The following is a 14,894-nucleotide window of genomic DNA, read 5'->3' as shown; positions in this document are numbered from 1 at the left end:
GTGTATCTTATTCACAAGGCAAAATGTTTTAGTGTGTGTGTGTGTGTGTGTGTGTGTGTGTGTGTGTGTGTGTGTGTGTGTGTGTGTGTGTGTGTGTAGAAAAAGAGAGACACACTCACACAGAGGGGCTACGAAGAGAGACAGAAAGGCTAATGAATTGTATCAGCCAAAGCAAGAGAATCATAAACATTAAAAGTCCATTGTTAAAAGGGAAGGTGTAGGTTAACCTGGACTCAAATAACTTCCTTCTAACCCTTCAGCAGCACATTACCTAAGATACTAAAGTGCTAAATTGGCCAGACAAGAGATGTGCTGAGATGTAAGATCTCCTGAACAACAAGGAGAGAAAATTGAAGTGAAAATTGCAATCTCCACCAGGAAGAGATTTAAGTGAGGTGAAGTGAAAATGTTTACAATGGAACAACAGCGAGGAAACGTGAAGAGGATGATATTTAATAATAAAGATTAAATTGGAGACCTAGAAAAGGGCTAAGAAAGTCAGAGACACACAGCTCCACAGGGATCCTACATGGGGGTTGGGAACCACTGAAGGAGGTTTCTCCGAGTCAGCAACAACTCCACTGAACACCGAGTATACAATTGGTGTCAAGGCAGCGGCAACAGATGTTTTGCTGGAAGAATGGTGGAATGATCGTCACGGTAAGAAGAATGGTGAGATGATACTGTGACCTGCACAAGAGCTGTGTGTCACGGACAGCGAGACAAGCCCAGAGGAAAGACAGAGACTGGAGGGTTGGGAGATGGGGCTGGGTGGGCACAAAACAGAGAGGCAGAAAGATGCTGAAGAATATATCTTTAGCTGGGTGTGGGGAGGGGACACACGACTTTAGTTCCAGTACTTGGGAAAAACAAAGGTAGGTGAATTTCTGAGTTCTAGGTCAATCTAGCCTATAGAGCAAGTTCCAGGACAGTCAGGGCTACACAGAGAAACACTGTCTCGAAAAACCAAAGAAAGAAAGAAAAAAATGAAAGGAAGGAAGGAAGAACACGTGTTTAAGAAAACATCTGTGAGAAAGGTAAACAAGACTGTTGAATGAAAATCATAAAACAACTCCCTTTTGTATTATTTTAGTAAATAAATCAATTTAATAAAAGGTGTGAAAAAAAGAAAATCATAAAACAAAAAGACTGAGACTGAAAACTAATTACTATCACGTGATTAAAAGTGTAATATCTAGAGGCAAGGGCTGGGGAGATGCGTCAGCCTTTAAAGCTGCTTGTTATGGATGAGTGATTATGGGGAGATTCCTGGGGTTTCTTGTCACCAAATCTAGTTGAATCCGGGAGTTCCATGTTCAGTGAGAGACTCCATCTCATAAAGCTAGGTAGAAACAATTGAAGATGACACTCAGCATCAACCCCTGGCCTCTACAGGCATACACAAACACTGAACATCCTCATACCTACATGTACACATTTACATAATACACACACGCTCCCCGAGATCTAAAGGTCTCAGCCTACCACTTACCCCTAGACTAACTACTTTGACCTTAAGATTCCACATTTGGAAGTGGGGCTGGCAGTATTATCTCTTGAGGATTGAATGTGTTATATGCAAAAAACCTTGGTCTATCCACTGGCACACAAGGGATATTAGTATGTGTTAGCAAGTTGCTGGACTCCAAGCAGCTTCTAGAGTGACCCTGGCCTGTATAAAGTGCTTCCAGCTTGCTCTTGCAGTCTGTTCATATGTATAGTGGCTGCATGATATATACAAGGTGACAATTGTCCTCTGAAGGGAAGCTTGAAGGGTGGCTAAATATGAGTTAAGCTAAAGACAATAGTAGAGCCTTTCAGGTTTGTAATTACTTTGTGCTGGTTTCTTATCTATAACACAACGTTTTTCCCCTTCGTCAACCTGGTCTGTGTTAGTGTGTGCATTTGTGCCTGCGTGGTGTGTGTGTGTGTGTGTGTGTGTGTGTGTGTGTGTGTCTAAGGTTTCTGTGAGATTAGCTGTGAATGTTCCTGGAAACACAGCAAATTTCGCTACCGGTTTTCTGGGTGTGAATCTGTGGTGCGATGTTGGTGGTGAGTGGCAGGATTGAAACACTTAGCTCTGGAGAGGGAGCCCCTGACTGTTTTCACAGCTGTTGGCAGACACAGGACTCCAATTTGGCTTTTGTCAGAACCGAGGAGGATTGACCTTTTGGGTCACAAAGGAAACTGGACAGTTTGCCATCTTATGGTAGATTTGGACAGCATAACATAGATGCTAACCTGAGTCTCTACAATGAGTCGGTGTGATGAGAGTGTATTTTGCCCTTTCCCATGAGGTCTTTTATTTCTAAAGGAAGGCCTTTCCAGTCACCAGTAAAAGAATGCAGAGCTAAAACACCACCATCTCCTTTGCCCCCTTCCCGCTCAGAGCACAATTGGCTCACACTGGGAGCATCCCGCTGTGACTCTAACCATCTTGCTGTGACTCTAATTTGGCTCATCGTGTAGGACCATGATGAATTTGGTTGTAAATACGCTTTCCCCCAAAACCTTACTGGTTCTCAGTCTCCCCACAGACACAACCACATTGTTCTGGAGACCTCATGTTTATAGGCCCTCTCCACTTCACACATTCGGCTAAGCAGGAGGCGTTTTCTTCTTAACTTTCTCCTGAGGACTTTAAGGCACCAGCTTAGTGTCCTAGGCACCAGCTAGTGAACCGAAGCTGCTGATTTTTTTTCCTCCACCAGTTCATGAAGGAAGAGCATAGAGGAGCCCAGTGCACAGCCAGCTGACCACAGCTACCAATCCCAACTCAGACCATCCTCAGAAATCCCTTCATCTCTTCCTTTCACATCTGCTCTGCCAGCTCTAGCTGGGAAGCTCCTGCTAGGTCCCAATGTATGTCTTACAACGTTGGGGCTCTTTTCCCTACTAATCATTTGTTAGAAAGGGGTTTTATGATACAAATTTGATAATCTCCCACGCACATTGGCACTGCTCTAATTGAAGTTGTAAGCCCATAAAATTCAAGCCCTTTGTCTTCCTGAAGGCCACAAGGTTTAAAAAGATGCTATTGTCTGGCCTAACACCCATTACATTGTTTCCAGAAACTGATTAAACAGAGATCTGAATTGAGACAGTGCGGATTTTGTCTAGGTCCTTTTTAGGCCTGACAATGCCTTTTTCAAAATCCAACACAAAAGAAGGTTTAAGGATGGAGATTCTTCTAAGATAGCCGCATCCATATGGAAAACAAGATGGCAGGCAGCTGAGACCCAAACATACTGTCCACCCCCCATCCCATATTCTCTTTCTGAAGTGGTTACCCAGACATAAGAAGTCACCTGGTGCTTGCTGCTTCCAGGAAAGCGACTGCCTGCACTGGAGGCCCCTCCCTCTTTAACTCTCAGGCTAAGAGAAGGTGTGGAAAAGAGGTGATCCCTCAGTGTGGGCATTGCTGAGGGACTCCTACCAGCCGACTCCCCCAACATGGCATTGCTAAATCTCCCACGCCTTCCTCTTTTCCCAGGGTGGCTCAGAAGTAGCGCCCAGCACCAGTCAGGGTGTTGATTTTTATGTCTTCACTACTCTTCCTATCCTGTCCCACCACTGCCAGGTGTCATTTGAGAAGGCAGGAAATGACAGCACATTGAAGACCATGAGCTTGACTGTAGGTTCCAAGTTCCTTGGTGCTCCACAATCCCTGGAGGGCAGGATTCACATTGAGCCGGAGCCTAAAGAATCACCAGCTTCCCTCTTGGGCAGAGATCCCACTCCCCAGATTTGTCTCAGACCAAGTCCATTTCCCTTCCTTCCCAAAGCCTTGTTGGGACTTCAGTCTGACATACAACATAGCGGTGGTGAACCTCAGTGTAAAGGGCTAGGAGCCCGCGGGTTCTCCCAACCCCAGTCAAGGAAAACCAATCCCCATTCCTTTAGTGGCAGGAGCGCCAGGGACCCAAACCTTCACATTCCATTCTAGCACCCACAAATCAAGGGGAAAATACTCTATTTCTTTTAAAAAATAAGTTGCTTCATACAAATCGCTATTTAAAAATATACAAATAAGGCTCAAGAAATAAAATCTAGTTTTGGGGTTTGCCATGCGAGAACAACAGTGAGTCTTGGCGAAAGACTGCTGTGTGTGTGTGTGTGTGTGTGTGTGTGTGTGTGTGTGTGTGTTTGCGACTGGACCAAGCAGTCAGGAAGAGCTTGCTCCCTCAAGGCCAACCTGCTCATTTTCAGGCGTTGGCTGTAACTTTACTGAGACCGGCTGAACAGCAGTGTCCCAAGTCCAGGGTGACTCCAGTCTCTCACCAGGTCCAGGAGACCAGAGTTGGGGGTGCTAAGTGCTGGTAGGCAGGGAAGAGGCCCAGCGCCGAGCCTGGCCCAAAGGCAGCATAGCCTGGTATTGAGCAAGCGGTGGCCGGGCGTGCGCTGCACTTGTCCTGGGCCACCGCAGCGGTCCCCGCACCCCTGCCGCTGCACGGTGGCCCTTCGTGCACTAGCACCGGTACCATCACGCGGTGCAGCAGGCTGGGAGCAGCGTGCGGATCAGCTAGTGCTGCCAGATCCGACGATTCGGTGGCCCCTGGAGCTCGCCCACGCTTCAGCTTGTAGCGATGGTTCTGGAACCAGATCTTGACCTGCGTGGGCGTGAGGCGCAGGAGTTGAGCCAGCTGTTCTCGCTCTGGCGCAGACAGGTAGCGCTGCTGTCGGAAGCGCCGCTCCAATTCCAAGGTCTGGGCCTTGGAGAACAGCACCCGCCGCTTCCTCCTCTTCTCCGCGTCGGAGCCTGGAGATGCCGGCCGGAAGGAAGCCAGCTGCGACGGCTCTGGGGGGCTTGTCTCCAGGCCGCTCTCATCTGAGGCTAGGAACCACAAAACAGACATGGCTTGGTGAGAGGCTGGCCTGTGCGACTGTCTGGGACCTACCTCCCACCCGAGACTCCAGCTGGAGTCCCACCTCCCTTGCACGGGGATTTGAGACCATTTCCTTTTGCTGGGTTCACATCTGGGTACCCACATCTCCTACTCCTATGATCTCACCCATACTACAAATAGAAATTACCAAGCCTGAGACGATGCCCCAGAGAAACCACCTTGGGGTCCTTCTAAAGGAGCCGCAATAGTAGCCTAGTTGGCATACCAGTTTCCCACAAGCTGGGCCATCAATACTGGACACCTCTGTTTTGCCAAGGCTTGCAAAACCCTGGGACACAGAGGAAGGTGTAGTCCAGGCTGACCTCGAACTCCAGATCCACTTGCCTCTACCTCCTTCAGCAAATCCTACCGGTCTGCTCCACCAGAACCGGCAGAGGAAGGTGTAGTAAGTATTCTGACCCTTAGGAATCTCCAGACACCAAACACCCCATCTCCCACAGCAGTCTAGGTGCAGAGCTATACTCTCAGGATGCACGGATGCACCACCTGGCGGTTTGAGGACCACAGAGCCTCCTGTTTGCTCTAAGCCAGACTCTGGGCTGGGATCTCCATTCCGGGTCCCTGAACCGGACAGAGGCTTGTCTGGGTTCTCCCTCCGTCCCCCACCGCAGTCCTGGCTCACTCACAGGGGTAGTGGCTGTGCTCCGACTCCAGCCAGGCAGCGGCTTGAGAAACGCACGTCTGAGGTTCGCTCCTCACCCGGGGCTGCGCGTCCTGCTCCGGTAAATTCAAAAGGCTGCGCACGGTGAAGCCGAGGCGTCCAGAGGTGGCCATGGCCCGGGAGGGGAAGTAGGCGGGGAACAGGGCAGGCTTGGAACCCAGGAGCAGCTGGGGACGCAGCTCCTACGGGTGGAAGTGAGAGGCACTCGCCATGCGCTGGCTTCAGAGATGCCAGCGCCTCTACAGAAGAATCCCTCTTTATATAAAAGGCTCTCACCACTCGGTGGACTTTGAAAGCCGAGGTCCGGGTGTCCAGGGTGTTAAGTACCTGAATGAGTGCTGAAGCCGGGACAAGTCCGGAAGGTGCCATCTCCGCCCCCGTCCCGCCCAGCCCGCCCCCGCCCCTTTGCGCGGGTTACCTCCCAGAGGCCGCAGGAAGCAGCCCTTGGCATTAGCGATTGTCTGATTAGACCAAAGTAGGGGCAGATAATGGGGATTGTTACCAGTGAATAACATCTTGGGTGGCGAACAGTGACCATGGTCCTCGCGACCGAGCCCAACTTCCTCCTCCTCCCGAGCTGACATGGGGCCTGGGCCTGGTGATAGCGCTGGAAATGGGAGACGACTTATTATTCTTTGTTTTATTCCGGAGCTTGTTAGCTGGAATGGAAAGTTATTTACAACACTTCTGAGCGCACTCGCTCCCCCCACCTCTTTGGTAGCACCCCTTAGAGAGCTGAGGGTGGCCTGTGGTCTGGTCTTTCTGGTTATCTTGCGCAAGGATTCATAGCTCATAGGAGTCTCCTCACACATCTCACCGTGCCCCACACACCGTCGGAAAGGGCGGGGAGCCTGCGGGAGCGCCCAGGACCTATGCCCGGTGCCCCACACACCGTCGGAAAGGGCAGGGAGCCTGCGGGAGCGCCCAGGACCTATGCCCGTCTCCCCAAGCCAAAAGACAGCAAAAATCCAGGCCGCACTGTTCCGGCCTGGCCCCTATGGATCGTGAGCCTGGGGCTCTGTGGCTCGAGTTCCACCAACCTAGAACTAGGTCCATTCGAGGACCCACGAGTAGTATTCTTTCCTAGAGTGGCTTACTGTAAACTTTCAGGCTTCCGTGGCATCGCCACTCTGACATCGTCTCTGCCTTTCAGCCCCATGTCCTCCAAGTCAGTTCCACTTTCCAAGCTAGCAGCATACGAAGGGGCAGTGTAAGCAGCAAGTGTAACAGACCACACACAGCACAGCTGCCCGACCTGGCATCAGAATGGGTGGATAGGCAGAATTAGCACCAGGACTGCCCAAACCAAAATGTGCCCAGGTTCCTCCCAGATCCTCTAGTCTCTAAGCTGCACAGAGAAAATGATCCACGTGAAAGGCACGTGGAGCTGCCAAGAACTGGCCCATTTTGTTGGCCCCCAGCCTTGCTTTGGCTTCAGTCTATCGCTGAGTTGCAGCCTCAGGGGCTTCTTTCCCTCCAGATAGTGCCTTGGGTATCTAGTTTCTAAATTTTAGGGATGAGAGATACTTACACCCACAAATCTGACTCTGCTGGGGCTGAATTCGAACCTGACAAAACACGGTGCCCTAGGCTCCACCCAGCCTGGCGCCCTCCCCAGAGCAGTCCTACCAAGCGTGCCTGAGGTTCCCCTGGGCTGCAAGGCGCGCTGGGTGGTCGGGTGGAGGCTAGCCCACTTCAGGCCAACTGCTAGGCCTCAAACAAAGGGGAAAATGGAGCTGGGACGCCCGGACTTGTTGGAAGCATTTGTTCCAGCAAAGATTTTGCATTTGTTCAGTCCAGAATAATGTGTGATTGACGGCTGCTCACAATGCGCTTTAGCTCTCCTGGATAAATCGGAGCTTGTCCGCTGTTGTCATGGTTTTCAATGGGATTCAATGGGATTGGGAGATCGATCGACTCTGCTGGCCGTCTTTCTACGGCCCTGGCAATAGATTTATTAGTTATGTCTTTTTAAATAAGATTAAATTGAAATGACTGGGCTGACCCCTCTGCAGTCAATACCCAGGCAGGAGCCAGAGATTGGCAGGAGCCAGATATTGGCAGGAGGTGGTCGAGTCCTAGAGCACCGTTGGTATAGATTCTAAGATTCCCCTGAACTTGGAGGTTATGCCAGGTGAGGCCACTCAGGACTGGGACCGGTGAGCATCCTACCTCTAGCTACCTATTGTCTCTTTTGAGATTCTCTCTCTCTTCCTCCTCCCTTTCACCGTCTCCCCCTCCCTCCCAAAATGAATAGATTTGGTAATTTCCGACACTATCCATTTTAGACTCTCACTCCCTTGCAATTTCACAGCGTAGGTCCATCTATGCAGTGGTGTATCGCCAGAGGATTCTGATTCCACCTTCTACAGGACATCCTAGGAGTGGGTGTGTCAGCCTTCAAGTTTGTGAAGGACCCTTCACAGGCCTGGGGCAGGGCATTTAACAATTTTAGGAAGAAGCAGCAAGGAAAAGTCCAAGCGTCTTCCTTGGAATGGCTGACCTCCTTAGCCTTTTAATCTATTTTACATCCTGAGACCACACTGATGTGCAGAAATAAGTAGAGGGCACTCTTCAGCTCTGGAGAGCTCTTCGCCATCAAATATTTGCTTTTACTCTTAGCATTTGGCTCCCAAGCAGGAGAGCTGCATCCCCGCTGCAGCAGTTGTGTTCCGAGAGAGCTTGGATTGGGGGTGAGCTTCTTATATCACTTCTCAGTTCATATCCCTTGGCCTGAAAGCTGTGTTTCCGGGGTCTGGTGTGCATGTGTTTGTCCTGGGAACCCCACACCTCTTGGTCACACAAAGCTCAGCCATCATTCTGAAACATGTCCTGAACCCTTCTTCCCAGCCAGAGTCAGCACCTGAGGACCCCCAAGGAGGTTGTTCCATGTAAACTATGCTGTCTGAAAAAAATGGAGGAGAAGAAGCAGTCCTTAGTGGAGGGTGTTCTCCTCACCACCTCTTCACCTCAGAGACCCAAAGACCCGAGAGTAGGAAGTTGTTTGGATACTGAGCCAGTAGGAGAGAAGTGGAGATAGCCGTGACTTTTTGCATATTGGAGATGCATGTGTATGTATCCCTGCCCAACCCTGTACACAAGGAATAGGTTAACATCTCTCTAATGGGGCATTCTTGCCCAATTTTCAAATGTTTATTAGTGTTTCAGTCTGCAATGCAGCATAGTTTGTTAGTATTTTTACCTAATTGTGTGTGGGGGATTTGTTTCCCTGCAGTTGGGTCCAGCGCATCCCAATTGGAGTAAGTTTGAAATTTGGGGTGGAGCGGTCTGGTATGGGGACTGTATTTAAGCCATCCTCACCTGTTGTCCTGTGTCTTACCCAGAGGAGCTCATCACTGCTTGATGCTTAAGAACGTCAGACTAGGAAGTGCCACAGCAAAACCAATGTATCTTGAGCTTCTGGGGGACATTGTGTCTATAGCTCACATTCTGTTTTTAAATCTGTTCGTTTTTTGCTGTTTCTCAGATTTCTGCCACTCTATACAGTACTGAAGACAGGCAATACTGCAATGTCCTCTTGATAGATGGAGAGCCCTCCACCACCAGGGCATTTTCCCTCATAGCAACTGCTCCCCCCCTTCATCAGGAGTCTGGTTAAAATAGCAGAAGCAAAATAAAAATGGGTCTTTGGCACCTCCAAGAAGTGTCAGAGGGCAATCTCGGTCAGTTCTAAGACAGAAAGGAAAGGACATTAAGAATCAGATCTCTACTTTCCATTCTGAGAGCTAGTTGCCGTGAAAAACCAAACATCTCTCTTTTAATGACTAATAATCAATTACTTTGTGATGTGCCCAGCCTGGCTTCAGTTCTTTCCTGGCTGTGATACACACACAAGAAGAAAAGGGGCAGCAGCTACTTATAGGCTGGGAATTTAGTCCTTCTTTAAAACTGGCTTTCGATTTTATTGCTTAGCAGCGAGTGACAAGATCTGAGCCACTCTGCATTAAGTCTCTTAAAATAAGACTTCTTCATCAATGTTGCTGTTGTTTCTGGTCTCAGGAAATTTTTATTTTTTATGATCAACTAGTGGATTAAGCAGACAATGTGTGTGTGTGTGTGTGTGTGTGTGTGTGTGTGTGTGTGTATGGGTTAAAATGATCCCATGAATTTAAAACTACATTTAATTAAACACCCCTAGACACTATTTCCTAAAAACTCAACAAGTAGCTTTGGATTTTAAAGACTCATTTTATTTATTTATTTATTGCTTATTTAGTCTTTCTCATGCCTTCCAGTACTATAAAAGCATCAATGCTGGCATGGTTTGTAAGTTGTCAGAATGAAAATAACTACATAACGTAGAGAAGCAATGCACCAAGTGTTGTCTAGTTCTAAAATTCTTATTTTTGTTTCATTTTTGTTGTTGTTGTTGTTAAAGGTACGTTGTTAAAGACATACATATAATTTGCCTGGCATAAATATGATTGTAAACTACAGAGTTTTTACTGAGTTTTACGTAATAAAATCTAAGGCCTGGATAGGCCTTAGATCACACTTGGGGTTATGTATAGACTGTGTAGTGTTATTGAGGCTGACTCCAGGACTACGTTTTACCACTAGTACCTTGCACGGTCTAACATACCATACATGCTGGAAAAGTATTTCCATTGAAGCCATTTAAGAAGAGAAAAAAAAAAACCTACTCATACGATATAAAAACATTATAACGAAGCTCTTAAAAATAGCTTTACCTTGTTTTGAGATCAACTTCAAAACTTTCTTGTACAGAATTAAAGTGAGATATCATTTCTTCTTATTGGCAACAGTTTAAACTACACACCAAACCAGTCATTCTAGACAAGGGCTTCTTGATATTTTGTTAAGGCAATTTCTCAAGGACTAAAGATTCAAATACTTGGTTTTGACAGCACCCGTAAGAATGTCACTCCAGGTTTCGAACATTGGAGACTGTCCCACTGTGTCTCATACCTGCGTTTTATCTCGAGTCAGGGTGGAGTATCTGGAGGAACTGGAGTTTTAAGGAAAGCCATGAAGATGAACAGATAGCCCCAGAACTGAAGAAGAAATCAGTTGAAAGATAAAGAGGACCTAAAGAAAAGAGGGCCTCTTTAATGGACAGTGTTTGAAAGAATGATCTATAAGCTTAAATGGGAGTAAATATTCACTTAAAGCTACAGGCTCAGTCTGATCTGATGAACTCAGAGGAGAAAAGTGTGAATGGAATATTCCAGATGATCGCAGTTGCACCCCCCCCCCGCAGTTTTTATGTTTCTTAAAATCAACTCCAGTAGATAAAGTTTGGTTTTCAAACTCTCTCAAGTTGTGCTGTTTAGTTGAATCTTAAATTGGCCATTGAGGAAAAAAAACTCTTTTCTTCATCCAAGGGGAGATGGAAAAGTGTCCAACAGGAGCCCAAAATGATGGCCTGGAGAAATGTTCTGCAACAAAATAAAAAGAATTTTAATAAGCGCTCTCTCTCTCTCTCTCTCTCTCTCTCTCTCTCTCTCTCTCTCTCTCTCTCTCTGTCCTGTGGCTCTGGGAACCCCTTGCCCGGCTAAGGTGGCTGCCTTTGTGTTCTTGATTAAATGGGTGTTTACACTGCAGTCACACACCGCACAAAGGAAACAACACAAAATAAAAATGTCCTCCGTGTTCTGTTTTTCAATCATTGTGTGAAGGAGGCTCTTGGCCTTTATCAGTGTCAGTGAAAAGTTGCTCTCTGGAAGAGACATTCCACTCACCCTGCTTGTGTGCACGGGGAGCTTGCCATGGAAACTGGAAACTGCCTCAGGACCCCACAGGCAAATACATCAACGGCAAGGCAGCACACTGGGCATGGTAGGCTTAGCTTTACCAAAAACAGCAGAGAAGAAAGGGGTTTAGAACTTCTTGAGAAATGTATTGTGTCTGTTGGTCTTTTCTTGAACAAATAAATAAATAAATAAAATTTAAAAATAAAATACAACAAAAAACAAACAAAAACCTCAATAACAATAACAACAAAACCAACCCAAGACAACTGTAAACTGGATTTATTCCAGTTACTCAGAAATTACTTGATCTAATCGTATTCTCCCCAATCTTAAAATAAATGTACTATGAGTTCACACAATTTTTATGTTGGGAAAAACAGTAGTTCTTACAGATGGCTTTTTTAAAATGACAGTTTCGTTATCTGTAAGATAATAAATTTATCATTTATACATACTTGTATTTCCTGAATTGAGTAATGCTTTAATTGAGTGTAACTACATAAAAATCCCAGAGTTCCCTCTCCCGCTCCTGTTTCTGCTGATCCTTAAATACGACTGGCTTACCCTTAAAACATCACAGTTGGAACCTGAGGGAATGAGAAAGCCCTCTAGATTTTCTATTTTTTTTCTATTTCATCTTCTTGCCAAGCTCTCATTTAACTTAAAACCAATGCCAGGTTCTCCCCCATCTCCTTCCAGGTCTTCTCCGTCATGGTCCACATGAACTGAGGGCAATAAGATCAGTGACGGACACGTCCACCCTTGAGCAGCATGTCTCCATTGCTCATTTGCACCATCAGCTCATCTCCCTGTGGTAGTCTGCTCACAGTGGACTGGGCAGTCCTAAGTGACTACAGCATCAACACACGCACATTCTGGATCTGTAATCCACACGCAACTGCTCTGTCAGTCGATGGAAATGGGTGTGTGTTTGGGGGATTTGCATTATAGTTGCTTCTTTGGTTTCATTGCTTGAAAATAAAATCAAACGCTTATTTTTTCTTAAATGTGAACACCACAAAGAAGGCAACAGTGTGAGTACACAGAGAAAAGAAGGGATAGCAAACTCACCGATTGTCCTGAAAGTGATACTCAGTTATGCCGATGTCATCAGAAGGTGCAGACTAGGTCTCTCGGTAGGGTTACCCTATTATATTCTGTTTAAACAGAGTACTTTCTCTTGCTGAAAAGCAGCTGTCTCCCATCTCAACCATATCTAATTTCTGGGGTTAGTGATCCTGTCAGAGCTCAGGCAACGTAGAGAGTGAAGGAGACAAAGAGTAAGAATGTAATATATTTTTGCTTTAGGCTCAGATAGTTTATTTGGTAACTGATATTATTTAAATATCAAAGTATTTAACTTTGAAAATCTGTGTTTTTATAACTACTCCCTTTTCAATCCTGGTGTCATTAATGAGGACTTTTTGAGCCACAGAAAAGTGTGAATCAGAGATTGTTTCGGGGTGTGTTGTGCTTGGCTGAACTACTGGGGCATAGTGCAGAGTGATTGTGAAAAATCAAACATTTCTTTTAATAAATTTACCCTCTACCCTGGATGGTTGTTCCTGTTAAGCCAAAAATCTGACTCAAAACAATTTTAGAAAGAGAAAATAAAAATGCAATGTGAGTTTAAAGTTAAGCATTCTGTCTCTTTGCAGTATAAAATGATCTTACTTCATTGAACCTTGCAGAAGCCCAGATGTTAGAACTCCAGGAGTTATACAGTATTGTCAGCAAGCCCTCCTTATAAAATCTGCCCTTCTTGTTTCTTCTTTAATTATAAAATAAACACTACTTTGATTCCAGTAATTCAATCATTTATTTTCTAGACCAATAATAAAAACGCTCAACTTACTCTTTCTAAGATTCAGGGTTTTTGTTTTGTTTTGTTTTGCTTGTTATTGAGTTTTTTTCCCCTATTATTCAAATCCTGATCACCCCATCAGTTGATTGATCACAAGGACATCCCTAAGGGCAGCCTGGGATGGGAAGTGGCACCTGCTAGGGCTAGTGTGCATAATCAATATGAGGTAGTTTTGGGAATGGAGGTGCAGGTGACAGTGAAGTAAGGGACAGAGGGAGACGAAAGGGAGAGTGAACACTGCCTGTGGTGGTCTGGTGATCTGGAAAAGCAAGGCTGGTCTGGCCTTCCCAGTTGGAAGATAGGAAAGGAAAGACAGTGCAGAATCAGGCTGGACATTTATGGACCACAATACTCACCAGGAAGCAGAGAGATGCCTTTGTGGTTTTGTTCAGATACCAGCTTAGAGGTCTGGGGCCTGCGTATTTTAAAAGTCGATGTAGGACACAGCAGCTAATATCTAGGGATCCATTGCAGTTTTGTCAGCATCTCAGTGACCAGCAAGTGATTTCATGTGATTTAAGTTGTATTTGTTTCCAAACAGCTTAGTCCCTTCCATTGCTAATTGGGTGGCACAGAAGCCCCTTTAGAAGGTGCAGTTTTGAAAGGTTAAATCTCTTTAGCAATGAACATAGATTGAAAACCAGTTAAAAGCCCCTGAGAACAAATGAGTCTTAAATCGGGCATGAAACAAAGGGAAGGTGGGGCCCATCCCCTAATGTCAATAGGCAGAAAGCCCCACGTGCACAATGGGCTTGGGAGCGACCACCCAAGGTGATTTCAGTCAATTCTGGAGGCTGACAGAGACCTGGAGCCTGCTACTTGGTTAGGCCAGCCACCCAGAGTCCTATCAGGATGGTTAGGAAATTGTCTCATCCCATGCTACATTGTATCCACAGACATTTTTTTTTTTCCTTCCAAGCACAACAAAAATATCAATAGGTCTGCTTGCTGGCTGCTGTGGCCAGCTGTCACACTCTTGGAGAAACCGAAGGCTATTAATGAGACTGATGAACACTAACTAGACTGGAGTTAATTGAATTACACAAATATACAACCCCTGTGTCCTCACCACAAGGCTGCCACCCACATAGCTTTATTGTCCGTAGCATACAGGTCTCTCTTGAGTTTTTAATTGTAATCCACAAATATATAGTATGTAACTCATGAGCACCAGGCGTTGAGTTAGCACTAAGACCGACCTTGTCAAGCTTAAGGAATAGCGCACCCTAGGCCATTGGAGTTTGCTTTTCAAAACCCGCCACATTTTGGAATCACGTGGACGGACTAGATTTAGGTTTAATCTCTGGGCCACACAATGCTGCCTGCCACAAGTTGCAAAACTGCTTTACACCGGTTTCTCCACCTCTGAGCTAGAAGAAACAATTCCCACAATTTCTTTACACCAGCTTCTCTACATCTAAACTAGAAGTGGCAGTTCACACAGGTGCTCTGATCGTCACTGAGGTATTAAGGTGCCAGGCACAGTGCTTCCCCACGTTTGTAAGCACTCTTTTTTATAGCAATTATTGTTATTATACTAATGGCTTTGGAGAAGTGGGGTATCTGAGGAGAGATTGAGGTTTACCCTCATGTTGTCCTGTGTTAAGTTTAGTTTCATCAGTTTCAGAACTGAAAATAATTTTAGCTTAGCCCCTCCTTTCCAGAAGAAGAACACACACACACACATACACACACACACACACACACACACACACACACACACACAC

General features: G+C 46.2%; 1 protein-coding gene across 1 annotated transcript; it reads right to left on the bottom strand.

Moving 5' to 3' along the window:
* Positions 1-4,277: 4,277 nt before the first annotated feature.
* Nkx2-8 (NK2 homeobox 8) lies at positions 4,278-5,681 on the bottom strand. The gene is made up of 2 exons (XM_005343747.1): positions 5,534-5,681; positions 4,278-4,834 (listed from the first exon to the last, which is right to left on the bottom strand). The coding sequence occupies exons 1-2, from the start codon at positions 5,679-5,681 to the stop codon at positions 4,278-4,280; spliced, it is 705 nt and encodes a 234-aa protein (XP_005343804.1).
* Between the last annotated feature and the right edge of the window lie 9,213 nt (positions 5,682-14,894).

Source organism: Microtus ochrogaster, chromosome 1 (assembly GCF_000317375.1).
Source record: "Microtus ochrogaster isolate Prairie Vole_2 chromosome 1, MicOch1.0, whole genome shotgun sequence".
Taxonomy (NCBI): Eukaryota; Metazoa; Chordata; class Mammalia; order Rodentia; family Cricetidae; genus Microtus; species Microtus ochrogaster.
This window is presented reverse-complemented; position numbering and strand designations above follow the sequence as displayed.